At 44.6% G+C, this 27,170-nt stretch overlaps 7 protein-coding genes across 7 annotated transcripts; 3 read left to right on the plus strand and 4 right to left on the minus strand.

Moving 5' to 3' along the window:
* Positions 1-2,631: 2,631 nt before the first annotated feature.
* On the minus strand, positions 2,632-2,947 carry AOL_s00110g273 (uncharacterized protein; the record flags this gene model as incomplete). The annotated part of the gene is made up of 2 exons (XM_011126963.1): positions 2,632-2,817; positions 2,888-2,947. 2 exons carry the CDS (start codon positions 2,945-2,947, stop codon positions 2,632-2,634), a joined length of 246 nt encoding a protein of 81 aa, XP_011125265.1.
* A 6,742-nt stretch (positions 2,948-9,689) lies between these two features.
* On the minus strand, positions 9,690-10,025 carry AOL_s00110g274 (uncharacterized protein; the record flags this gene model as incomplete). Its single annotated transcript, XM_011126964.1, has 2 exons — positions 9,690-9,929; positions 9,996-10,025. The coding sequence occupies 2 exons, from the start codon at positions 10,023-10,025 to the stop codon at positions 9,690-9,692; spliced, it is 270 nt and encodes an 89-aa protein (XP_011125266.1).
* Positions 10,026-10,541: 516 nt separating this feature from the next.
* AOL_s00110g275 (uncharacterized protein) lies at positions 10,542-13,119 on the plus strand (the record flags this gene model as incomplete). Its single annotated transcript, XM_011126965.1, has 4 exons — positions 10,542-11,373; positions 11,438-11,802; positions 12,842-12,937; positions 13,003-13,119. The coding sequence occupies 4 exons, from the start codon at positions 10,542-10,544 to the stop codon at positions 13,117-13,119; spliced, it is 1,410 nt and encodes a 469-aa protein (XP_011125267.1).
* Positions 13,120-13,430: 311 nt separating this feature from the next.
* On the minus strand, positions 13,431-15,851 carry AOL_s00110g276 (uncharacterized protein; the record flags this gene model as incomplete). Its single annotated transcript, XM_011126966.1, has 1 exon — positions 13,431-15,851. The coding sequence occupies one exon, from the start codon at positions 15,849-15,851 to the stop codon at positions 13,431-13,433; it is 2,421 nt and encodes an 806-aa protein (XP_011125268.1).
* A 1,228-nt stretch (positions 15,852-17,079) lies between these two features.
* On the plus strand, positions 17,080-18,840 carry AOL_s00110g277 (uncharacterized protein; the record flags this gene model as incomplete). Its single annotated transcript, XM_011126967.1, has 5 exons — positions 17,080-17,400; positions 17,471-17,630; positions 17,683-17,755; positions 17,826-18,041; positions 18,111-18,840. The coding sequence occupies 5 exons, from the start codon at positions 17,080-17,082 to the stop codon at positions 18,838-18,840; spliced, it is 1,500 nt and encodes a 499-aa protein (XP_011125269.1).
* Positions 18,841-20,746: 1,906 nt separating this feature from the next.
* On the plus strand, positions 20,747-24,626 carry AOL_s00110g278 (uncharacterized protein; the record flags this gene model as incomplete). Its single annotated transcript, XM_011126968.1, has 6 exons — positions 20,747-20,784; positions 20,843-20,917; positions 20,982-21,118; positions 21,173-21,346; positions 21,404-23,009; positions 23,060-24,626. 6 exons carry the CDS (start codon positions 20,747-20,749, stop codon positions 24,624-24,626), a joined length of 3,597 nt encoding a protein of 1,198 aa, XP_011125270.1.
* Positions 24,627-25,258: 632 nt separating this feature from the next.
* AOL_s00110g279 (uncharacterized protein) lies at positions 25,259-26,288 on the minus strand (the record flags this gene model as incomplete). Its single annotated transcript, XM_011126969.1, has 3 exons — positions 25,259-25,318; positions 25,439-26,029; positions 26,100-26,288. 3 exons carry the CDS (start codon positions 26,286-26,288, stop codon positions 25,259-25,261), a joined length of 840 nt encoding a protein of 279 aa, XP_011125271.1.
* Positions 26,289-27,170: the final 882 nt, after the last annotated feature.

Consider the following 27,170-nt stretch of genomic DNA (forward strand, 5'->3'; position numbering starts at 1 on the left):
TCACGACATTCAGACAATATCGTGATCGGCGCAGTCCACCGACGAACGATGTTGCAGTGAAGGTCGAATTTATCAATATTCTTTCCGAAGTGCGAGGATTTGACAGCAATACTCCTTCCAGAGTATACCATTCTGTTTATTTGTTCAAAGAATTCTTCGAATTTGTGTGGACTTCGGTGAACTGTACCGCCCTCCAAAGACGCAAGGACTCGACAGACTGTCCCCGGATCCATAGACTCAAGAATCCAAACACCCACCGCCGGTTAGCCAAGTATATGGTCAATAAAAATGTCCACGAACGAATTAGCGGCTAAAGCTTTTGTTGAAAGCCTCGTGTCGCCAGTCGCGTTCGAGGTTCTGGGTTCGGGGATATTATGCACGTAGCATACTAAGCGCCACGAGATCGGTTCTGGGAACGTCATATAGCCTTCGGTTCTCACGATTTCGATACGTGGGAGATAAACAATACCACGATCACGGCCGACTCTGGCTGATAAGGCCTCCGACTATTATATAGTGCCGGTATCTGCCGTGATACTAGTTGCAACAGGTGTTAGTGCCGTTTAATATATCTATAAAACTAAAGGCGGTGACATTACACAATGCAATGCCTCTTCAGAGACATGACTGCCTAAATGGCCCGAGGGGCTAATTTGGAAGCGGGGGCTTTTACATCATGCCCCCTGGCCTGCTTACCGAAGCTTCGAAGACGGGTTAGATTTTATTGTTCTTTAATGATATTTTTATCAACAGGGGCGGAAGCAGCCCAAATGGCAAACTCCCGCCCCAGACCACTCGCGAGAAGAGACTACAGAGTCTAAAGTCTCTATGAGCAGCACGGACTCCCCGTGCAAGAGGCTAGAGGTTTAAAACATTACATAGTAATGTTCTCCTCGCGGCGAGGGGCTCTCAACTGCCCTTTGCGGGAAGGGAAACAGGACATTTCATATCAACCGGATACATAATTCAATAACCAATACCTCAAGTGGAATTCAAAAAACTATATATCTAAACAGCAATTCCCTTGCCGCGGTGGCCACCTTAACGACTTGGGTAGATTAGCGTCAGCATTAAATGCGGGCGATACAGCCTGTTATCTCGGTTTTGACGTTTCTCTCGCTGAGGAAGGCCTTAATGGAACGATTTGACCCGCTGTACGATTAATACTGTATAGATCGGTATCAAAAGATGATCGAACGGAAGAAGCAGTGGCGAAAATAGTGTCTTTTGCTGGTAGTCCATATGATGCGTCCCGTCGTTACGCCTTTTGTAAGTTCCTAGGGGAGGAATCATGGTTCTTCGGCGATTACACCGCTTGTACCTTAGATGTAGCCAAAATAGCGTTTCTCAGCTTTCCACTCAATCTGGGAAAACACTTTATGTAACGTACCAAACAAAACTTCAAAGTCCTTTTGAATAAAACATCAAAATATCCACAAATTCTTAAACTATATCTCACAGACTTCCCGAGTGTCTTGGTTACATCAGAATTTCAAGGAAAATCACCGATCAACTTGGAATATTTGCCTCCGGATCCTTCTTAGCGATATTATAAAAACGAGCTTAGTATACGTACAAAGATTATGTCTAACATTGTTGGAAACCTTATGTATCCACTTTCTTTTGAGTCAAGTTACTTATATAACGCCCATAATACAAGATAGCTTCCCACAATTCTTTGTCTGTACCTGATGACTGCGGTAATTACGCGCACATCATTAATATCACTCGAGTACCCAACCCCACCTACAGCTACTCAGATTTGACCATATCTTAATTAAACTACAGCTGTTATCATAACTAGAGAATACTCTACAAACCTCTAAAGAAGCAAGACGACTGGAAGTCACCACTATATTTACAAGGATTGATGACTATGATAGAGCGCTCGTATAGTTACTATGCACCGCACGATTGAAAGAAATTACAAGTTTAGCACCTTTAAAGGACGGTTAACCCCTATATAGGTCCTTATGGCGAGGTCGAAAGATGTTAGCGTCACCAGGGCGCCGCTCGCTGGCGTTAGCTAATATGATCATATACACCTTCGGTAACATCGCGGCAAGGTATCTTCAAGTTAAACGCTCTCCACAATCTAGCCGAATCTCGTTTTAGATAATATAAATATGATTCTCCCGCACCGCATGAATGGCTGTCTCCTGCATCAAGCCTAGCTATATATCGAGTCTAAGTGGAACTCGCACGCAATAAATCGTCTAGGTCCGTAGCTATATACATAAACGTAAAAAAAACTCAAGCTGACGCTAATATTGTGGTGTAAAATAATAATAGTAGTGAAAGGTTTATTGTTATCATCAAATAAATTAGATATTTAAAATACAAGAATGAGAATTCAAGCTGGTCACATTTTAGATGTGTGGGCCATGGGTGGTTTTCCATCCTTAGATTAAATCGGTTCTGATTTTCTCTGTATAAACCCCTCGTGCTTGAAGAAAGAATTAGCTTTGATCTACTAGGTAAAGACCGGATAGGTGGTTTACTTCCAGTTGAAACATACCTTTTTCCCAGCACACGCTCCAATCTTTAGAAGATTTCTGCTTCATATATATTTCGTAATGTTTCAAGCGATTGGCGTCCCATATTCTCGTTCATCGTGATCTTTTGGTGCTCCTACACCTCCGATCCCGTAAGCGGAGCCCCAGTTTCAAACCCGTCCTCCCAAGGAATCAACGGCCCATTCTCTACTCTATATAATTCTTCGAAGTCGTTTTCCTCCAATCTAATCTTGGGAGGGCTAGTACTTTCACTCAACACTCTCATCTCGTTGATATCTATCTCTTCAAGTTTTGTATCTTCCTACTCATCCATACCGTATATATTAGCTTCAATGTAACTGGAATTTCAGTGGAAATGGTAAAATAAATACCTTTCCCGCTCCTCCCATTCTAACAATTTGCTGTAGTACTCTCCAGTACTCCGCTTCCATTTCACCGATAGCTCTCTCCCATTTTTTGCGATAGAAGCTCGCGTCTGTGTGGTATAGTTTGCAGGGAGGACACAGTCCCACAGGCTGTAGACGACTTTGAAGCGTAGGACAGGGACATGTGCTTGCTTCCGTTTGAAAGGAAGGTCCAGTAGATATGAGAAGGATTTGTTGGTGAGAACAGGACTATGGTGGGTTTCTACCATTAGATGGTTTTAAGGTAAGACGATGGGGTGGATAAAAGGGGAAGGTACCTGGTATTTGTGGGTTATGAGGCACATATTTTATTAATTCAGATTAGATTGTTTTAATAGAAGTCTTGTATACTGAGTTCATGACAAGGGTAATCACAAAGTTGGTCTGAAAAAGTCGAATGGAGGTATTGTTGTCTTCGTGTGAGTTCATGAGAAGGCTAAGAGTGAAAGCTATTGTTAGATGAGAAGGGATTCGAAAGCTCTGGGAAGAATAGTTCGGATATATATATTCCCGTAGAGTATATATGCTTTCATTTTGAAATACAAGGCGATAATCACTATTATTGATCCACAGAACTCGGCGAATAACTTCCAACTACAACCTTCTATTCGAAGGTGTATTATTTGAAAGAATTGATTACACTTATAGGACCGATCACCCGAGTCCCATCGAACCAATAGGAATATTTAGAACATAAAAGCCAAAGCTTAATATCGAGTTACAAATTATAATACTAGTCACAGTTGCCAATCGAGCCATCCCAAGGCGAATTATGTATATCCTTCGGTCCGTACACATAGGCAAAGAATAGATCGTCCGCAAGCAATTCGCTTGGAAAACATGAACCGAGCATAAATTTACAAACTATTTGTCGCTGGACTCAGGGCGAACAATTCACAAAGCTAGCCTCGAGCGCCTCTCGCATAACCGAAAGACCGTGCCAATTAAAAGTCTAATCAATGTGGTACATTACCTAGGTATATACCTATATATATAAGTATACTGCCGTGCAGTGAAAACAGGGCCGTTAAGCGTCATAAGACAGAATTTCATCTCGGACTCAAAGTGCAGTGACATACATAACAGTCATCATCTTGCACGTCGATCTTGAGAAATCTACGGGTCTGGAGCTGGACGACGTCTTGGTGGCATTGTTGACTTTTCGGTACGTAAAAACTCGTAAAAACCCCTATTCTGTATATTCTCCTCTCGTTTTTAAACTTTTTCGGTGCGCTGGCTCATAACCTGAGAAATCTACGGGTGTGGAACGTATATTTGGGAATTGATGATTTTCCATTCTCTATCTCTTCTATCCTAAGTTTATTTAACTCTATTTCCCTCAGTGACATCATGTGATCCCCATGGATACATAGCACAGATCCACACACACTAAGGAGAGTGTTGATCTGTCAGATCTTTATTAAATTTAGGCTGAAATCTCGTTTAACTTGATATTCGTCCAATCTGTAAGAATGTTTGCGAGAAGAAGAACGCACTTAGACCTGTCAGAAATTATAAAGTTATGTTTGTCTAGGGACGGCAAATATAAATCCCTGGGTGATAGGCCGATAGAATAAAGGATATTGTTAATATTGCATCAGAATAAATAACGCTTAAGGGAACACACCACGGCCGGACTTACGGGGTGTAATAACGATAACTATAAACCTTATCCGCCCCCCAAGGCGGAAGACTTGGGGGTCTTAAAACCTTAGACGACCTAAGCAAGTGTATGTGTCTTGTCTGTTTTGATGATCTATATATATATATATATATATAGATAATCAGTCGCACGTTCTGGGCGTTTTCGCGTCTATTTATGAGTCTTGCAGGATAGATCCCTCTTTTTGGATGGAATGCATAGGTGTGAACTAGAGCACGTGCTATATATGTCTTAGTTTAAGGTAGTCTCATATTACAGACGCGATACGAGACTAAGTTTAAGGCGTGAATATTTATCACATTTTAAAGGTCTGGTAAAGTAATATATCCCGCTAAAAGATTGCCACGCTCCAAATTTACCCGAAATATCAATTCGTGTGGAATATTTTCACTATCTTATAGCGGGGGCATAGCTGACCGTGGATTTATTATTGAAATAATTTGTTTTATTTACTATGTTGGTGGTATCTTAATTTTGGATATCGAGCTATCCATTCTTTCCAATCTTTGCCGCACGGAATCTTCGTTCTGGGCCATATATATCCGGAAATATTTTTCCTGTTACCATACAGCTCGATGCTTCAAGTAACGAGGGCGCTTCCTCTCCATATAGGTCTCGTTGTCGGAAATCCAATGCAGATATAGTTATCTACACGGGATCAGATTAGTTAATTTATCTAGCCTCAAACTCAATCTTTGACGCCGAATAGTTTGGAAGAAGGATTAACTTACCAAGAAGTTAACTGACAGGCATTGTATATGTGTAAGGCCAAAAGTAAAGCTCACACCACAGTCCTCCAAATACTACTTCGAAGCTAGTGTTCCTATGAGGAGTTGGCATCAAGTATATGTTGCCAATTGTATAAGTTAATAAAGAGCCTCCTGAGCCCTGTGATGATGTGTAGGTGCATGTGCGAGGGTCTAGTCCATAGAGAAGATGATGGTTAGTACTGACGTGTGGGAGTAGATATAACCGTAAGATGGCCACGGACCTAGGGTCTAGAAGTCAACTTTTTGGAATTGTATCCATATCCACACGACTGTAAAGGTGTTGCAGTTTCTGATGCGGACGACAAAACGTCGAAATTGATGTTGAAGACGAGACGAGAGAGGTGATGATGTGAAGGATGGAATCTATTATTCTAATAATAGATACAAAGTCAATCGGTAACAATTTAGGAAGTTTGCATCATTGGCTTGTTGGTAAGTGCTGTGGGCTCATAATCTGATGTTATGGTGGGTTGTAATGATGTTGATTGATAGTAAATTACGGAGTCGGTTCTATAGTAGAGTAATTAATGGGTGGTGCACGTGACATAGGTCCTGGCACCCACAACCACTGACAGAAGTAACGCTCATGTGGCTGTACACATCCCGTAGATAATCCTCGATAGAACTCCCGACCTACCGAGTATGCGCCATATTGGATCACTTGATTCAATGAAGTAGACTCTTATGAGGCTTTCTTTAGAACTGCCGACAGAGATAGTGGGAGTAGTGACTTTGTCCATAATGCCGCTCGGGAAGATGTATCCATTGTGCACATTTGAGGGCTGGTGAAGCTCTTTGGTTTGCTACTCCGGAATATATTAACTTCGTAAGTTCCTTATTAGGAGCTGCCGCGACCTTAACTTACCACCCTCGATAAATATTATTGGCCTTACTTTAATCTGCAGCGATTTTGCTCCAGAAAGATCGTGCCCTAGGCTCCCGAGCAGAAGAACAACTTATTCTAAGAGCTGCCCTCGAATCTCTCCATATCTCTATCTTCGATATGGGTATATCCCGGAGAAACCGTGTAGTCTTAGGAAGATTTGTCTTCCATGGTTCTGATAAGAGATGTTCGAATATCATTTAATTGTCGGCTAATAGATATAGGTACGCGTTTCGGTTTTGGTGAAGCTCCGAAGACCGGTTTTCGGGTGATACCGGGTGTTTTAGGAAATCTCGAAAAGGCATAGCACGCCCAATGCAATAGTTCGCCCAGGGATTGCTATTATAAGGAGGAATACTTTCCTTCGCGGAATGTTGAGAAAACGCGGGAATACGACATGCGCGTCAAGATAGTTGAATAATGTAATAGAAATGGAGACTAAAGGGTGGCTTGGTGGAATAGCCTGACGCCACGGCGCTGAAAATAAATCAGGCTCTGAAACATAATCTCTTCATTCGCTTTTCGAGCGCTGTATTCAAAACTTAAATGTCCAACGAACTATGTCAACTTATCATACCGAGACATACTAGCCAAAATAAGCAGATTTGATAGCCCGTGGTTTATATATATGCAATCGATTCGCGGAAGACATGGCAATTGGGCTTGCGCGGTAGGGGTAAATATCTGCGGTACCCTACGACTTATGTCGTTTAAAGGGAGCGGGGGATCTCTTCGGTACGTTTTTGGGGGTATATTGTTTTATACCGCGCACGTACACAGCCATGGGTAGTATATTTATATGTACAGGCTCGAGAATAGAGGCTGAATACCATCTTCGGTGTGCTCTTTAGCCATATTTACTTCTGGGGGCTTGCTTTGTATCTCTGGTCCACAATTTAGACTAGAATCTTCAGCGGCTATAAAGATTTATTTTTAGCATTTTCCAGGAATTGAATGTCCTGTTTTGAAAACACATTAGGGATGATTAAATATGTGTAAGTATTTAAGCCAGATAGTAAAGTAAGACCAAATGGGATGCCTCACCGAATTCGTGTAATACGAGGACTAGGCGCTTTAACGACTTGTTAAACTTTGTGATTGGGATGAAAGAGTTTAATTCGTTTATAGCTGCCGCTTTTTTGACGGGAAAAAGATTAGCGGGAAACCCAGTACCACCACAATCGCTTTAAGTAATATTTAAAATTATAGATGATTTATTCTATAGTTTGGGAAAATGATTAGGTTTGGTAAATTGTTTAACACTTTAAAGTCGTATTTAATTTTGTGTTGATTCATAAGATTATGAACTTTTGATGAGGTTGACCTTCCCATTTTATCTGCAGTGATTTTACCCTGAATGTAAAAGACTCTGGATCAGAAACTGGAGCTAGCGAACAGGATCTATTGCATTCTATAGGATATCGGGTCTATATCCATATAGATAGACCCGATATCATATAGAATGACATATGGGACTGTGAGCTATGATCGAAAGGTGGACTTTCAAAGGTAGACTTTCCGCAGAGTAGGTTGACATGGAAATTTGAATGAGTTAGCTCATCAACTATTAACAGCCCAGGTAAATCCAAGGACAACGTTGAGAGTTCCGATATTTCATCTACTAAACTTGTCATACGGTTGTGTAGATATATTGTCTCGTCGCCAGACTCCTCAACTGTGGAGATATATAGGCCTCGTTACTCCCGAACCCATGGCTTTTGGGCTTTCCGTTTTTAACACTCTCCAGCGTCATAGTCGTCTAACACCCGCTGTACCTTTTCTAGAGGCCATGGCGAGAGAAATGCCAGCGCGCCACCGCATTTTTTGAGTGATTTGATAGCGTTTTGGATCGAGCTCCATATCTAGTTGATGAAATTATGCTGATTGAAGTCATCTTTAAGTCGACTTCAACAGTGAGTGGTTGGTGGGTACTATCATTTCTCTTCGTTATACCCTACGTGAGATTTTGTCGATGTCGAAAAGCGTATGCATAACACTTCAGTTTGTTGGTTACTCTTAGTAAATATCAGCTATTTGTCCCTTAAAAGTGAATCTGAGGGCTCTTACCATGATTATTTAGGATATCCTTCGCTATTGGCGGCTCATGATCCTCAGGCCATGTTGTATTTTTGGTAAAGTCGGCCCCGGATTTGCGGTTAGGCTATGTGGCAAAGTTTTTGTCTCGATGCCAGACTCCTCAACTGTGTTGAGGATCTATGATCCATTATTAGGTACGGTATGGTTAACGTGATCGACCGCTACCGAAACCTCATGCCCTCGATGATACTGGGCTCATATCGGATCTTGTATCTCTTTCGTATGACCTTAGTGATGCCCTTTCTTCTGCCAACAGAGCCAGAATTTCCTTTAGCTAGCATGATTTGTTAGAGACTCATTTTCAGAGTATATTCCTCGTTCATCATACCTTAATTTATATGCATCAAGATTGTACCCATGTTGAGCAAGTACGTATGGGAACGACTCAATATTGTATAAACTCAACGATCAGGGCATTGCCCAAGTTGTAGAGCTGAAGATAGAATCATCAAGCTGTATATATTACATTAGCGTGGTTTGGTTTTGAGGTTTGGGAAGGATATTCTTACATAGCTTACATTCTTTTGACTGAACCTCATTTGAAAGCTGCTAAAGAGTAGCTGTATAGGAGATATCCATACGGATGAATATACGCCTCGCGTATCGGCTTTTCTTAATATGCTAGCATACCTCTAATAAATTGAAGGGTATACTCTCTGAGTAAGCTCTACCCCCAAGAGTCATCGTGGCGGCCACAGTCCTTGAAGATATTGAGATGGTACATGAACTTGCGCAGACTAGAACGTCTTTTGCAGGATAAATTATACGTTAATATAGCCCCCACGAGCATTCCGACTCCATCGCCTTGGAGAATGAAGCTTTCCTTCTCTTACAACAGATATCTTATTTCTTTATTTGATAGATATTCAATATCGTCAGTAAGGGTCTTTTGCTCTTGACGCTTTAACGTCAGGATATTGCCATAATGTTAGTTGACTCTGTGGTTTGCAACTGTGAGATCTCTTGTTATGGTATTAAATAACTTTTTGGTACTTTCCGGGATAGAGTGGTTGAACGTGACTGGTTGTCTTATATATATACTTATACATTAGGAGTTTCGTCGGTCGATACGAGGTTGCTGCAGGTAGAGTAGTTTTTTTTCCAGCTAGGATGTTTAGTGTAGTGAGAAGGGAGAGAGAGATAGAAAGGACAAAGTGGGAGGGCAGAAAATGGCTTTCATATATTGGATATCTTCAAGTTCTTTCTTCATCTTTCTGGCAGCTCCGCCCTCAATCCTTATCCAGAGATATCATTCTCCAACATTCCATCCACCATCTCCAGCCTTCCATCCACTTCCATTCTAACCACTCAAGTACCTAAGTACCCTGAGCACATTCATAGAGGATGTAGGGTCACTCAGAGCCTCCAATAATCCCCACTCCTCATTCCAACAGCTCCCCCAATCCCCTTGACATACCAATATAGTTCCTCAGCCTTGCTGACCTCTCTTTTCCATTTAGAATCTGTCATTTCCTTTTTATCGTGGAGAGTACAGTTATAACAGAGATTGTCTAGAACTGTGGCATCGCGGTTCAAAGTACGGCAGAGGAGTGTGCGGCGACCACATTGGGTTAGTTCTGCTTGTTTATGGGAACACTTTTAGAATCGTGTTAGCACTCTAGCCATCTAGGTTGTTTGATTAGATGGACTCAAGAGTACTACCTTAGGGAAGGTCCAGAGGTTCCAGCACATTTTGCAGGGTCAGCAGGCTCTAGCTAGAAGATGGTTAGTTGAGGAAACTTAATATAATAACAGGAAGGATTCTTACTTGGATTGTACAATGAGAGTAGATAGAGTGTAATTTAATTTGTATGACAGTGAGAGTTGATGGTTGATGATGTAGGTTGTATATGTTGTGTAGATGTAAATGTTGAAGCTGGTGTTGATGATGCCGTTGACGACGATGTTGACGATAATTTCAATGGATAGCAACGGCATCAACAACAAATGCATTCAACTCACAGTCTGAATGGCAGACATTCGACGCGTTGCTTCTGAATAGCTCCAGCCCACAATATATTTTTTCTTTCTTTCTTGCCCACCAACATCACATTCACCTCCCATCAAGTCTCTCATCAACCTCCATCCACCATCAACATTCCATCCACCATCAACCTCTCTCACTCTCACCATCATAACCAATATTTAACTATCACGAGCTGCAAAAGACTATTCTTAATTGCACCCCTTCAGTCAAAATAATTCATCATGAACAATAACGAGTTTAAGGAGTTTCTTGCGAGCCTCGGAGTTCACTCCGCTGGCCGACTACAAGAACTACGCGACTCCGAGTCCGGTTCACCATCATCATCTGAATCATCTGAATCAGAATCAGACCCACAAGAAATCACTACGACAGACGGATCAGAAGGAATGATTCCAGTCTACCCAATTCACGCGAATCCAGGTGGTTCTCCTCATAGTCCTGAACCAACCTCAGTAGGTGACGTCTACTTCATCGCCCCCAATCCAGATACCTGTCTTCTGGTCACATCAGTTACACGTATGCGAGTCAAAATCTGGATTCACAAATCCTCGGTAATGCATACCTCCCCAGTTCTCGCGAAGTACTGCACAAGCTCCTCTTTTGTGAGCACAGTCAGACATTCTCCGACTAGTGAGCCAATCAACTATGTCTCAATTATCTGGTATCACATCGATGCCCTCGTCCTCCTGCTAAAGGTTTTTAACCATGTCCCTACTGCCTTTCCAAAGCCCGAGGAGCTTTCATTTGAGACTTTCTGGCAGTTGTGTGCCACGATGGAATACTTTGAGGTCAATTTGTTGCCGTGGTTTGATGTTTACTACATGCATTTCAAGGAAAAGATGATGGAGGACGGATACGAAGGATGGTTGATCGCCGGAAAGGTTTTTGGCGATAAGGAAGGGTACGCCAAGCTGGTAGCTAGAATCATCTTGGAGTTTAAGGGGTGGGAGTGGACGGGGACCAAGAAGGTCATCTTGGAGGGGCCGAGGCGGGTGGGGCCCGATGAGGAGAAGGTGGAGCTTTTGGAGATGTGGGGGCCAGACCCCATCTTCGGTATGTATTGATTGCCTACGCACCTTCTTTATGTATATACGTAGGTATACTAACTAAAGAGTAGAACACATGAGGAAGGAGCACGCCCGCCTCAAAACCTCGATCACGGGGTTGATCACCACCTGGCACGCGTACATGGTCCACCTAAGGACCAGCAGGAAGTTTACTTGCACCTGCTCCCCAGGCGGGGAGTGCGTGATGGCAGCTAAAGAGCTGTCATCAACCTTGAAGCAGCAGGGGCTCATCCCCTCCAAACACCATTCCGGGGATGACGAGGAACGGAGCCTCGTATCCCTCCGCCTACTCTTCCAGCCCCTCGAAATAAGATTGCAGCGAGGGATATTGGGGGGTATGGCGTCCGACAGCGATTGCCATGTCTACGAGGGCATGGCAAAGCTGGTCAGGGACATCGACGGTGTGTTGGAGGGGGTGAGGGGGGGTGGACTTCGAGGGGGGGGGAGGAGAAGTTCGGGATCAGGGAGATCTGCCGGAAGGAGATGGTCCTGCCCTGGACGATGGGGCAGGTGGGGGTGGGGGTTTTGTGCACGGGGTTTGTGGGGATGGGGGTGGGGATGGTGGCGTGGGCGGGGTTTAAGATGCTTTTGAGGGGGTGGGGAGGTTGGAGAAGGCCTTGGCCTAATTTTACTTTTCTTTACTTAACTTTACGATTTTTAATAATGAATTTTTTGTTTGTAAAATTGCCGTACTAGTAGTCTTTTTAGTTTTGAAGCCATGAACTTGTGATCGTAGGTATATGTCCCCATGTCTGAGGCTTCGAAGTTGATGTTTCATATCTCACACACCGATGTGGCTATATTAGAGGCAATGACGTAGATGTCAATGAGGTTGTTGAGGCCTTCCTTACGCACAAATGCTTCTCTGTTCGTATAAAAAATTAATTACAACCGATCCAACCATCTAGTGGATATACCATATGGATACTCTCATAGCCATTGCTTTAACAAATTGACTGAATCTATTCCCAGCCCTTTTGGCGAGGTTGTTCACAAGATATAAAGCTTCAAGATAATTGCGAACTCATAGAAGCATATACTCAAGATTCCCTCACAAAAAAGTGGTGGTTATTTAAACAGCGTTGTCTTCTAACAAGCCCTTCTCCTCCCTTTCTTTAATCACCTCACCGACATACCAGCAAGCAAACTTTTTCGAACCCTTCAAGCTTCTACCTTCTATTACTGATCTTGAGCTCTTTTGAGACTAGGTATGTTGTCTTCTAAAGCCTATTACGTTTTTAGAAGCGTTCCACGAGGTTCTCTGCCAGGAATGGGGCTGATTGAGTGAACGTGTCACGAGCTAGATACCTCCCTACAAAGCTAAGTCAACTTTAACGTTTCTTCTAAAAAACACCTGATTCTTCAAGATGCACGTAAGTTTTCCATTACTACCCTACTTTACTTCTCTTCTTCTTTCTATCAATGTTGAATAAGTAGATACTAATGAAATCCAGGGAACTACCATCCACACTACTTCCTCTGGCCTTTCAACCACCCCAAAGGGCCAAATCAAGTCTACCAACGTCCAGGCTGAGTTGGGCCTCGTCGATGTAAGTTATTCTGCCTCTCGACTTAATTTCTTCTTGTGATGATAAGCTAATGGAGATATTTGTAGTGCTATCGTTCCCACTGCATGGCTTGTGGACGTCCTGTCAATCCACTCCATGGCATCTGTGACTGTGGTATTCAAAACGCCAAGCCTGGTGATGTTAAGGGAGATGCTGGGAAATAGACTTTGAATCTCGGGATTCTTTTGACTATTTTCTCTCTTGTTTCTTTTGGGTTTACAGATATTTTTATTATCCTCTGTATTTGATGGAGCTTTTTTTTATTGCTTCAATTTTGTTTTAGGAGGGCGGCGAGATCACGGATAGTGAAGAGCTTTGTGTTCTTTTCTGTTACTTCTTAGTGATCTTCCGGGCGGAAGGTATTAATACAATACACATGGTTGGATTTTAAAGTCCTATTCATCACTCCTACTTCCCACTTCAAGACTGTTACATTCTCATCGTATTTAAACTTCTTCACATTGTATTTCTCTACCTAGTCAAATAGCCCATACCCCCCCTCCCTGTTCCAGCCACTCGTCTGGAACTCCTCCTCCTCCTCCTCCTCTTGGGCAGGGTTATCCCCTCCCTCGCCAGAACCCTCCTCCTTACCATCCCCAGGGCCAGGGGGAGGTACACCAAACCCCTCATCGGTTGGTAACCGTCCCCACCTATCCCTCCCCTCCTTCGCCCACCTCCTTGCCCTCTCCGCCCTAAACTGGTTGACAACCATCTCCTTCCTCACCGCAAGGTAGGTGTTGTCCGGAAAGTTTTCCAGAGGAGTAAACCTCCTCCAATCCGGACCTATCCTTGCGGGAGTGCCCTTGGGATTCACGGATCCCGGGGCGGAGAAGGAGTCGTCCATCGACCAATTGTAGTTTTCAGCAAACGACTCCAGGACTTCGTCGTCCCTTTGTCGTTGTGCTGATCTTTGGCGGATGGCGTGGTAGGCCATTATGGTGGAGCGGTGGAGGTAGTAGACGCAGAGGAGGAGCCAGAGGGTGGATCTTAGATCCAGAGATGCGAATCGGAGGGAGGCAAAGAGGGAAGAGAGTTCGATGTAGAATTGGGTTAGTAACCCAAAGATCCAGATTGTTGGGATGGTATACCCAAACAATCTGGTTTTGCCCGGGAGGAGGGAGCTCGAAGGGGGGGAGTTGCGCCAGTAGATTAAATTGTAGTTTGCGCCGGATTGGTAGGTGAAGATTGTGGGTTCGAGGCGGGAGGAGAGGTCGTCCAGTTCTGGTGGCGTTTGGAGGGGTGGGTATAGTGGTGCTTGGAAGTTCCCCGGGAGTTCTAGGTCTTGGTGGGAGATTGTTATGAGGTTGTTGTTTATATCCCTCGTAGGGATTTGAGAGAAACAATCTTGGACCGTAGACTTCAATCTTGTTATGTCGGACATTATTCGCGGGTTTAGCGGTCTATTTGGGTGGTTCATCATTAGACTACGCGTATTGTGGTATGCTAGGACCTGGTCCGCGTAGCCTAGAATATGGTCCTTGAGGTCCAATGCTGATCCGTCGATGTCACTGTTTAAAGTTAAGATTGTAGCCGCTGATGCGGCTGATTGGGAGGGTAAGTGGTAGATAGAGCGGAAGTTAGACCATGGCGTTAACATCTTGTTTAGAAATCGCGTACGATCCTCTTGGAGCGCCGCACGGAGCGATTCTGGGAGATGGGAAATCCAGTACCAATTCCCATATTTAAAGTTTGTGGAAGTGTGATGTGGTGGTGGAGGCGTATAGCGGTCCACGGCATGAGATGAGGAAGTGAAGCGCCAGGTCGAGATTATCAGGTGAGCCCACAGTGCCGAGAAGTTTGTGGGGATTGAAAATGTTTTCGCGATGTAAACCCACATTGCTACATCTGGAGTGTTTGAAGCTTGCGGATGGAATAACTCTGCGTGACGGTTGAGAGTGTATAAGAGTTTTTGGCGAAGTAGATTGACCGTGCTTGTACCCGATATTTCCAGGATATCCATTGTTTTGCAGATGTTAAATAGAAGTGGGAGTGGGAGGTCTAGGGTTGACCAAGCTGTTGGGAATCGTTGATGGATGATTGTGAGGATTATCCAAAGGGATGTTAGATCCGTTTGTGGCATTTTGAAGAGGAAGAATGGGTAGATACGGTTTGTACCGTCTGGAAGGTTAAGTCTTTGGCCGTCATGGAAGTTGGATTGATGGGATGCTTGACCCCTGATTGAGGGGATGTAGTGAAGGACTGTTCTTGAACAAACTAAGAATCTGGCGAGAAGCGCCGACGGACCCGTTGGTGGGATCGTGGAGGTGTCCGTGTGAGTGACTATCAAGAGAAAATCGGCGGTGTTATGATGTCGTGGGATGACGATGGTTCCCAGTTGGGTTTGAAAGAGGGCCGATAATGGTAGGATTCGACGGAACCCTGAGACATCGTGACGAAGTGCTTGAGGGTATGGATGTGGAAACTCGAACGGTGGTTGTTCGGAGTCTTGATACCCTGGTCCAAACGGGTTTTTGATGACGGGACGATGAGAAGATTTGTGTAGCCAGTGTTTTACTTTAGGAAGTTCGTGATCGGCTTCGTCGAAGACTTCTTGCGAATGGAGCATTCGCGTCGGAAGGGAGCCATCCCATGGCATAAATCTTCTGGCCATATTGATACGCGTTCTTGGAGGTATTGGAACGGTTTGACGTCGAACTCGTGATTGTTCTGTAGCTTCGTAGATCGATGGGACGTCTATAGCGTCTGGAGGTGGGATCGGTGGAGGATCTGGAGGCTGATTTTGACGGTTGTGGAGATGGTGATGTGGGTTGTTTTGATTGCGAGGAAGTCTTTTGCGGAGGAGTGATCTGATGGTTTGTTGGAGGGAGGTTGGTTGGAGGAGGAGAGAGATGTGGTAGTGGAGGAAGACGATGAGGGTGCACAGTAACGCGAACATTTTATATATATCTTATCACCTATCAGTGGCTCAAATTGTGACCTCTACAATAATATGAGTTGTGTACACGGCGCGCTAACGCCTGGCCCCGAGACTAGAGTTCTGACCGGTGGTCTCGTTGATACCAGAGTGGAATTCAGAAATCGTGATAGAAATGGCGATCTAGTTTTGCGGATTATGAGTATCTAGGATATTAACAGCTGAAAGTTCACTTGACCAATACTATGGAGTATTGGATATTGGATACATATTGGGATCTACCGTTTCTCGATCGTGGAGTTGAGATCGTGAAACCATTTTTGATACGACAGTATACCACGGCTATCGAAATAATAGAAATTTACCTTCAGGCGGAGCATAATATATTAGTTACAAATACTATCTAGTAGTAGTTTTAGGTACTAATTATGTTCTTCTATTTAGCAGTTTTATAACCTGTTCTAATCTATTCATTTCCGGAATTCCAGAATTCCCTCGATTAAAAATTTGTAGCTCAATCAGAAAGAGATGGAGTTGTCATGTTGCAATTTTTCACAGATCCCTTCCAAACCCGGACAAACACTGTCACAAAAAAGACTTTGCGTTGTCATCATTAAAATCCAACACAATGACTAACCAAAAATAGCGATCGAATTCCTGATTTGTCAATTTACCAGATCCGGAGTGTTTGACTCTCAAGCCGCGGTTTAAACTGACGTCATGGATCACCCCGGCTCAATTTCTTTTCAACTTTGATTGAGTACAGCCGTCAAAAATGTTAGACAACAGATAAATTCGAACTATCTCGGGTCAGCCGAATGATTCGGGAGAACTCCTATCCGCCATTTTGATCGAATATACAGGCTCAATTAGTCTGATGCCTTGCAGAGAGGTTGCTGGGTCGATGGCGGTGGCCCCTACCCGCCCACTCACATGCTCGTACTAACATCTTGAGGTCATAGACTATTCCACCTTATTCCTCTCTGAAAAAATATCTATTCGGGATTGAAAGAGTAAGGAAAAAGAGTCTCAATTAACGACGGGCGGGTTAATTCCGACTCCGGCAGATCTGGTGCAATCTTGTGCCACCACCCCTATTTTGAACTTAACCCTAGACTTTAGGAATGCGGGGTATTTATAGGTGGACCACCCCCCGGATTTATAACTCTATCGTCACCTGCACATACCACTCCAAACATTCCATTGATCCCAAAAAATCAAAAACACACATCTTGAATTTCCAAGAAAAATGTCTAACCGGGGTCCAGTAGATGACAGGGAACAGGGGTTCACATTCCGACACTTCAGAAATATCATCGATGGTAAACCCACGACGACACTTGAAACGCGGTTTTCTATTAATCCGTCTACGGGAGAGTCAAATGCACCGGTTCCAGTGTCTACAAAAGAGGATTTAGATCTTGCTGTTAGTGCCGCTAGAAGGGCGTTGAAGGGGTGGGCTGCTACGCCCTGGGATGAGAGGAAGGATGCGTTGTTGAAGCTTCTGAATGCGGTTGTAGAGAAGAAAGAGGAGTTTGCGAAGTTGTTGGTGCAGGAGCAGGGGAAGCCGGTATATCTACCCTTCTTCTTCTATGTAATACTTCATACCGGGAGCTGACCTTTTTTTTGTTTTTTTCTAGTTGATGTTTGCATTATCGGAGGTGGCGGCTGGAGCCAGAGAGGTACAAGCTTTGATGACCATTAAACTTGAAGATGAGGTTATTGTTGAAGAAGGTGGAAGGAAGGTTATTAGACGTTATGTACCAATAGGGGTTGGCGGGGCTATTGTTCCATGGAATTGTGAGTAATTGTATCTGCAAACTTTAACCTGCGCATTAACTGACTGGTTTAGTTCCCCTGGCGATTATGTTGCAGAAGATCGGCCATGCGGTGTTAACGGGCAATACGGTCGTTTGTAAGCCTTCGTAAGTTCTTCTTTCTTCTTTTTTTTCCATTCTTTTGTATATTTACTATATACTGATTGTAACGGAGTAGGCCATTTACACCATACACTGGGTTAAAGGTCGTTGAACTTGCGCAACAGTTCTTCCCACCTGGTGTGGTCAATGTTCTTTCAGGCGACGATAATCTTGGACCTTGGATGACTTCACATCCGGGGATTGATAAGATTTCTTTCACTGGAAGTTCTGCTACTGGAAGGAAGGTTATGGAGAGTTGTAGTAAGACTTTGAAAAGAGTTACTCTTGAATTGTAAGTCTCCTCCTTATCTCTGCACATTTTGGGAATACCGTGCTAATTGCTTTATACTCATTTATATAGAGGAGGAAAAGACCCCGCCATTATTCTTCCAGACGTTGATGTCCCACTCGTTGCAGCGCAGATAGCGTTCTATTCCTTCTTCAACAGCGGGCAGATCTGTATCGCTACAAAGAGAATATACGTCCACTCCTCAATCGCTAAGGAATTTACAACCGCCCTTGTATCTGTCGTCAAGGGTCTAAAAGTCGGGGATGGGATGAAAGAAGGCATGTTCATGGGCCCAGTGAATAACAGCATGCAATACGAAAAAGTCCTAGGTTTCATCGAGGATATCAAAAAGACCAGCGGAGATATAATCCTAGGTGGCGACACTAAGAGGTTCAGATACAAAGCCGAAGATCAAGAAGGACGGAGCGGGTATTTTATCGATCCTACTATTGTTTTTAATCCCGACGAAAACAGTAAGATTATGAGGGAAGAACCGTTCGGACCGGTATTACCGGTTGTAACCTGGGACAATGATGAGGAGGTTATTAGGCGTGCTAATGATACAGACATGGGACTTGGAGCATCAGTTTGGGGGAAAGATTTGGAAAGGGCTGAGAGGATTGCGAGGCAGATTGAGGCGGGAAGCGTTTGGATTAATCAACATCTGGGTGGGACGGGCGTGGCGCCGTTCGGAGGGTGGAAGGGGAGCGGAATTGGAGTGGAGAATGGGAAGGAGGGCTTGGCTGGGTGGTGTAATGTGCAGAGTTTATTCATTAGGGGGGAGATTAAGAGTGTGCTTTAACTCTGTACCCTGACATATGGGTTATCTTTTTAAGTGGCTAAGGATAAACAATATCTGGCCATGTTTGCGTGCCACTATTTCATCAGCCGGTGGCTGCGCCAATCTGGCTATCTTTAACTTATAGCTATCGATATATATCGCCAATTTGAGCATCCTTTTACATTTTATACCTATGATATATAACTGCACTCACGTATGGAATATTCGATCCAGTAACGCATTTCACTTGGAGCACTTACTGAGCTCGATAATATGTATCTATATGTGTGCGTAGCCTACAGCTACGTAGGCCAAAGCGATACTCTAGATCTAGAAGTACGTAATTTATGTTATAGGGATAGTCTCCTGAGTTCTCCCATTCTCTCACAATCTATACATACTACTAGTATATATCGCTAGCGCCGTTTTCTATAGTCAATGGAGTCTTGCTAAAGAACTTAAGGTCGACCGGGATTTGGGAATAATAGGATATGCATGATCTATTTTGTTTCGTAGTTTGGAGAGAGTGCATCTATCTTGGTAGGTCCTGAGTAGTAATGGAACGAATAACCTGTCAGTCAGCGGCATATTTCTCTTCTGGGTCTGGTAATGAAGAATTCAAGTTTAAATTATCTTTGTTGTGATATGGATGAAGTTCAATTCAAGGTGTTCAGTAACACAAGGCTAGACTCGAACAATTGTGGCTGCTGAATAATATTGCGGGGAAGCTGAAGAGGTATTCCTCGAACTAAAAGGCCAACTTCCATCTCTCCTCTTTCATCAACCACCTTATCCTACACCTTCAAGTATTCTAACCGACCACAAAGATATTCAACTCTCCAATTATTAACCTGACATCCCCACCCCTTACGCCATCGCTACTAGCTTGCTTTCTTACGGCAAGTGCCTGGAAGGAGTCAGTAAGAGCACTGATTTGTATCCTGAAAGCTCCTCCAGGGTGGCGTGGCGTGGCGTGGAGTTAGGTTGCCCCGCTATAAGCGTGCTCTCAGTTGGGATCGTTGCGACGTCCCTTGCATCGCAACGGCGTGTGGTCCCGTCAGGTCGGGTCCTGCTGCTAGGGAAACTTTTCCCTCATTGGTCCTTCTGGTGGGTACTTAAAGATCTCTTCTTTCTTTCTTCTTAAGCTCTTTCTCTTCTTCATCTTCATCTTCCTCTTCCTCTCCTCTCATCTTCTTCTACATCGTCTCTTCTACATATATTCTTGCTCTTTCTTCTCCCCATAACCACCATCATCAGCATCACCACAAACTCCCTTCCTATGCCCTTACGTCCTGCAACGAACCATCAAAACAGAGTTGAATCCTTGTTATCGTCCCAAGCAACCTAAGCGGTATTTTCGTCCAGCTACCGACTTCGGCCATCTAGCTGCGCTGCTCTTTAGCGTCACTTCCTACTCTTCTCTTCGCCTGCTTCTCGTTCTCCAACCTTCTAGACTTGAAGGACTTCCTGTATTCTCTTCCATCATTAGCTAGTCTGAATAGACTACTACTTTCAAAACTATCTCTTGGGTTTTATCCTTTGGACTTCGTATCGATCGAAATATTCTTTTCTCCTTCCTCCCTTCTCATCTCACTGATCTGGGATATCGTTGAAAACCGCACGTTGAAAGTAAGTTTCTCCTAGCATCTACTTCGGAAGAGATTCTATGCTGAGCAAAAGTCTACCTTTTTATACGTCTACATTCTCTCCACAATCTTTCTATTATCTTATCCCTTTCTATCAATTCTCTCCCATTTAGTCTTACTGACTTACGTTGCTAACATACTTGCTAGGTACTTTGTACTTCTCTTCTGCATTTTCAACAGTTGACCATGTGAGCTCCCTCTCGTCCGTCCGTTGCTACCGGCCGAGCTATTGCTAACGACCGATTAGCTGCTAAACTACTTTTACAAACCGATTAGACACGATGTCTCACGTTCCAAGAGACATTCGTAATGCCATGGCGTACGTCTTCTAGTTCGCATACCACCATTATTGTCTGAATCATACTAAAGCCTTATAGGACGACGCTTTGCGCCATTATGAGGGCAAGAGGTTCCTGCCAAATCCCAAACTGCATGTACTCGCATGAGAAACGGTACGGGCTTACTCTCTTTCTACAATTTATCCCCGGTGTAACTAATTGATATTGGCGGTCTTAGCAAGTTTGTCTGCCCGAGTGAGCTAGAGACCGGCAGTTGCAAAAATGCATATTGTCGCTACCGCCACCAACGTGATGGTAACGGCAAGCCCCTTCAAGCTGGCCAAACAGGGAATCGTGCCCCACAGCAGGCTGCCGGTAAGCCCACTGAGCCCGCTCCTAGCTGGCAGGTCTTACTGATACTTTATTCAGATAAACAATCACTTCAACGGGTGGAACCAATCCCCGCACCCACCCGTCCGGTTAGCCAAACGGCGAGTGGCCAGGCTCTTAGCTCAGGGCCGGAACCAAAGAGTACAGCTGCTATTCCAAAAGCACCAATACCAACAACGGCGCCACGACTACGACCACCGCCACCGCCACCCGGTAAGCTTTCCCAATCAAGTTCATATAGTACAAAAGCTAACAAAAAGGTTTTTACAGCCATCACTAGATGGAATGCCCCCGATCCGATCTGTTCGAATCAGGCCGAACGGGACATGGTATCGCTGTTTAGGCACCCAGTCAGGTGCCCACTTGAGTTGACGAACCTGGAGCGTCGCCAAATGATGGACTACGCGACCAAGTTACTGAACCATCACAAGCCCCAGTTCCAGCGATACGCGGTTCGAGAGATGTCCGAGCCCTTAGCCCATACCCACTTTCTAGACGTCACCAACATCTTGATGGCCGACGAAAGCGGGAGCAATACTTTTGGCGTTATCATCTTTCTCACGCGGTTCGTTCCACTCGCAAGACTGCTGGGTCAATCGTACTGGAGGGTCGATGAAGCGGTCAAGGCTATATTCAGGAAGTTTTTGGATGATATTCTTCCGGCCAAGCTGTACAATATCTACCTCATTGCTCGCGGAGTTGCCTCTTTCATTGGTTTCCAGGGTTCAGATAACGACGATATCGACTGGCCATCTCTCTTCGTTGACATGCTTCACTGTTTCTTAAACATGGCCAAGTTCTCGAAGAATCACGAAGAAACCGTCGGATTCTCGGCTTCTGACTACTGGCTAATTTGTTTCATTGAACAATCCTGCGATGTTTGGTTTGATGGTCGTATCGCCCCTCAAAGCTCCGCTATGAATGTGAGCCCGCGGCCCCCGAAAGAGACTGTCTTCGACGAATTGGCCGAGTTAATATCTCTATACAACCTGTCCCGCTTTTTCCCACCCAGTAGCTACTTAAAGGGCGAGCGTCACCGCTTAGACGATATCCAACGTTTGGAGTGTCCTCTCTGGGTTCAAACTGGAGCTTGTGCTGGAGAGAGCGATGATTCGTGTTTCTTCTCCCATCGTCCTAGACTCGTAGACAAGCATGCCGAGAAATCTGACAAAAAGTTCAAGTCAATGGAGCTGTGGTCGAAGTTTGGAAGCCGGCGCGAGATTGTTACCGTCCAAGATCTAACGGCTTATTGGGACCAAGCTTTGGAGTTCCTAACTGAAGGGAAGGTTGATTTCATCTTTGAGTCCCTGATGCGTAAGGAAGGAAGTTTCTTGATTGGGAAGACATTGAAACTTCGAACTCCTGATGGTCGTGACCTGAGCTGTGATGCCATTAGATCCTTCGCAACAATTATTGCCGACCCGCGTCTCGAGGCCTACAACCAGAAGGAGAGTAAAGTCTTCACTATTGCTGACGTATTCGTCGAAAACCAGAAATTTTTCGTCGCCTGGAGTACTGACATTCAAGATGGTCTCAAGTTCGCAGCTGACTCAAAGCCTCATATTGAGGCGGCTAAGCTTGTTGTCGGCATGACCCGCTTCATGCTCAGCCTCAGCCCCATTAACAAATTAGATAAGGAGACTAGTAAAGCCATTATCGAACTATGTCGAATTATTGCTTGGCATAGTTCCCACGCCGATATTGAAATGGCCGCGGCGAATGCTGTTGCAGAGAGACTTGGGCTTGTCATCCGTAAGAACCTCTTAGAGGAGCGTGTCGAGTTTATTGATAGGGACGCACCAGACCTAGACGTCGTTGACTATGATGACGGCGTCTCCTTGGTCTTTTCAGATGACAGTAAGAACGCTAAAGAGGAGTAAGTCCCTATGTGATCGTGGCACCTGATTGAAACTAACGAATTATTAGCACTACCAAAACCGTCCAGCAGATTCCAGTCGTGCAGCAGGTTTCTACCGTCCAGCAGACCCCAGTCGTCCAGCAAACTGCGGGTTTCCAGCCGATCCTGACTACTCAGACAGTTTGTGTGGATCTTGTTGATACCGAGTCCGCCAACGGTTCTCAAACCGCTCCACAACCCCTTAATTCCGATTTGGCGGAACTGCTTAGGTCCGGACCGATCGACTTTACAAACAGTCAAAAAGAGAATATTCGGGTGGGTGCCACTAGTACAACAAAAATTGAGCAAAAGCTCGTCGAAAAGGAGAAATTTCCAAATAAACTCGATGAGATTACGCCGAGACAGGCTCTAGCGGTAATTACTATTCCAAATCAACCGCCTACACCTATCGCAGCATTCCCGGAGAAAAAGATGTCAGCTTTGGCAGAGAAGCCTGAAGAGGAAGACGATGGGATGGAATCTCAACCAGAAGATCGCGGGCCCTCTCCAGGCTCGATATCTGATGACATCCCATCCCACGCACTCGAAGAAGCTATCCAATCGCTTTCTGACTTTTTCGAGTTTGGACTCGTCCGTCCAGCTGCCCGCCTTGCTGAAATGGAAGCCAATGGTACTTTCATCACTCTTAAGGCATTCTTTACCGAAGACCAGCTTCATATATTCTCCTCTGATCCGGCGGAGGATATTAGCATTTTTTCACACCTTTTCCCGTTTCTTGAAACCCTCTGCCATAAACTTGTCAAGCACGACTTGGATGCAGAAGCTGGTTGGAAGAATATTATGGGAGCACTTTTCAAAAAGCTTTGGGGTCTTGGAGAATTTGTTATATTTTTTCGTAATACACTTCGCAACTTCTACCTCCTTCACGAAGAGAGAGCTCGCTTTAGCTCGGGGTACCGAAAGTTGTACAGAAAAGCCACTGAGAACATGTTCCGTCTCCTGCTTGGTTTGGCCAAGGCAAACCAGCTTCCACGTGTCGATGGGTTGTTCCAACATCTATTGCTCCGTTTCCTCCGAATATTCTCGGAAGAATACCGTCCGGCCCTCGCACGTGCTGACCCAGGAGCGGACTACACTAGTACAAGCACGCCCAGTGGAAGTAGTGTTACCGGGCTTGCTCATGTTAGTCACGATCCTCAGAGCTACCACCGCTGGAGTAAGGTTCACGCTTTGATGAACATTCTCATTGCGAAAACCGGTCTTGTTGCCTTTTTCAAGCAGGTCCCTGGCGAGGTTGGCCGTGATCCACAGCCTCGTCCATTGTTTAAACATGCAACGAGCTTCATTTGTCCTGATCAGAAATTATCGCAATGCGAGTATGCCGTCCATTGTCAGTTTGCTCACGAACCGGAAGATGCAAGCAGCCCAGATGAATGCGGCAGCCTTGAGAGTGATAGTGGTGTTGATACGGATAGCGACGGGGGTACTGAGACGGGCGAGGAGGTGTTCTTCAGTACTACAAGCCGAAGCCGACTTCGGAGGGAGAGTATTGTTAGTGCTTCCGGGGATGAGAGTGCAATCAGCAGGCGTTCCATGTCTACGGTTATTGACCCGATGGATCTTGCAAATATCTAAGGTTAAATATTCGGGCCTAACTTTACGTCCAGCATTCCGTTCTGTCCCTGGTTATGCTACTAGTGGTCTTATGGGCAAGTACCCGCAAAGTCGCTCATCCATCCCACCTATTTTTTTTTTCAACTTGATTATTTTCAGGGTTATCGCGTTTATTCCTTAGGCCTATGGGCCTTCACTCAATACTCCTTTTATCATCCCATAACTTTTTAGCTGGCTACATTCTCGCGTTCTCTTCGCTTTATGTATTATTCTTATAGTCATCCTTTCTCTTACGTTCGAGAAGCTACCTTTTACTAAACTAGCATGCCAATAATTTTCGTATGATAGTAATGTTTATTCCCCAGATTCTGTTAAACTAGACCGCGTCAATTCCTTGTAGTATCACCGTTCTAAATTCGGTGCTTATATGTTTTCCTGTCACCATAGGGTTCGACGAGTTATGTATGAGAGCATAAAGTTACTACCGCAATTTCTTTATTGTTATCTGTACTTTAGGTACAATAGTTGATACGTTGAACAAACATACCATGGAGTTCTATCATACAGTATGTTTTACAAATCGTTTATATTCTACTCTATATGCGTTATAAACGGCTTAATAAATCCTTTACAAGACGCTGGACTATTCTAGACTAAAACCCAACGGGTTTAACACAGCTCTCCAAAGATCTTTTGGGGTCTGCGCCGGGGACCTAAATAATATAACTCGTTAGATATCAAAGATATAACATCATGAGAAAACCACAAAGGTAAAAACGAAAGGTGGAGACATCGACAGCAGAAAGCAAATAAGGGGGGGGGTATAAACTCACATCCCACACCACCGAAAAGGGATCCCACTTAGGATCCGTATGCGGGGCATACTCAATAGCATTCATAACATTATCCACCACCCCAACCCTCCCGTACACTTTACTCAAAAACGCATAAGTCATATCCATCCCCGCGGCCACCCCAGAACTCGTCCAAATCTTCCCATCCTGCGTCCACCTCGCCGCGGGGACCCACTTAACATTATTTCCAAACTGTGTAACCCACCCCCAAAAGCTTTTATTCGTAGTAGCTTTCTTATTCTTCAACACCCCACTTCTGGCTAGGGAAACACTACCGGTGCATACGCTTAATAGATAAGAAAGTGATTTGTAACGTGAGTTGATGAATGATTCTATCGATGTATCGTTGTTTTCTACTAATACCATGTTTCCCATTCCTCCGGGGATGAGGAGGATGTCGAGCGGTGGTGCTGTGGCGAATGTATGTGTTGCGGTTAGGGAGACGGAGATTAGATGGTCGAGGTTTACGGGGGGTTGGCCGGGGACCATGACGTGCGGTGGGCAGCGGGAGGTTATGGGACCGGTTTGGGAGGCTATGAAGGAGATTGTTTGGGGGTAGTAGGCTGAGACCTGGGGTTTGTGATCTAAAGTTAGTTTGTCTTTTCGTTTCGTTTGTTTGTTTGGGGGGAATTTAACTTACGGATTGGAGGATTTCGAAGGGACCGATGACGTCGAGGGGTTCGAAGCCGGGAAAGAGGACTATGCCTATTGAGAACTTCTTGGAACGGTTGGAGAGTTGGGAGGGGCTTGGGGAGGAGGTAGAGAGGGTTAAGTCGGCGGTTGTGAGGAGGAGGGTTAGAAGGGTTAGTGGAGGTTTGGAGAAGAGCATTTTGACGGCGGTGGTAGTCAGTCGGTTGGATTGGATTTGATATGGAGGGAAGGGGGGGAGTGAGATTGTGATTTAGATATGATACTACTTCTGTAGTCTATGTAGATAGATTCCAACTTAAATACTTATCTTAGTAGATATATATACCAGCCACATCGAGTCAAATACCGGCCGATAAGTAATAGAAATACTCCGTCGGCCTTTAAATATTGAAAGTAACGTTATATCGTCACCGCTGATGCAGGGTTGACCTTTCGTAATACCGGCCAATTAAGGTTGACCAAAACCCAGGTATTCGGTAGTTAGAATAAACTAGCTACGGGGCATATGCATATCACTTCGCTACTATAATGTTTGCTCAAAAAATTGAAACAAGCGCACCTGCATATATCTTGCATATGCTTATTCTATCCCCTCCCTGTGGATGACAACATGGGAAAGTTTGGGTTCACGTGGTTGGGTCTTTGAGTGTGGTGTCAATGCTAGGCTTGCTTTGGAGTGGAGAGAGAGGACGTTGGAATATAGTTTGGGGTTCGTTACATCGGTTCCCCAGTTCAGGTGGAGGTTTCGGCTAAATTTGGCGGGCCGGGGACCGGTTTTGGTGGACTGGGGGCCTTGTATTAGTAAGTGGGTGAGATTTTGGGGCTGTGATGTTGGAAAACGAGGATTTGGAGAGGGTTTTAGAGACGTGGGATGGTGAGGGATAGTGATTCTTAGGAATATCTTGGGAGGTTTTGGTAGAGGTCTATTAGATAAACGGCTTGAGGTTAATCTGAAGTTAGCCAATTACCATTCTAAATTAAGTGTTAGAAATGGTATGGCTTCCAAGAGGATGGCTAAAAAGAAATCGGGATTATCCAATATAACACCTGTCGCGACATG

The sequence above is a fragment of the Orbilia oligospora genome, assembly GCF_000225545.1.
Source record: "Orbilia oligospora ATCC 24927 unplaced genomic scaffold scaffold00110, whole genome shotgun sequence".
In the NCBI taxonomy this organism is placed as follows: domain Eukaryota; kingdom Fungi; phylum Ascomycota; class Orbiliomycetes; order Orbiliales; family Orbiliaceae; genus Orbilia; species Orbilia oligospora.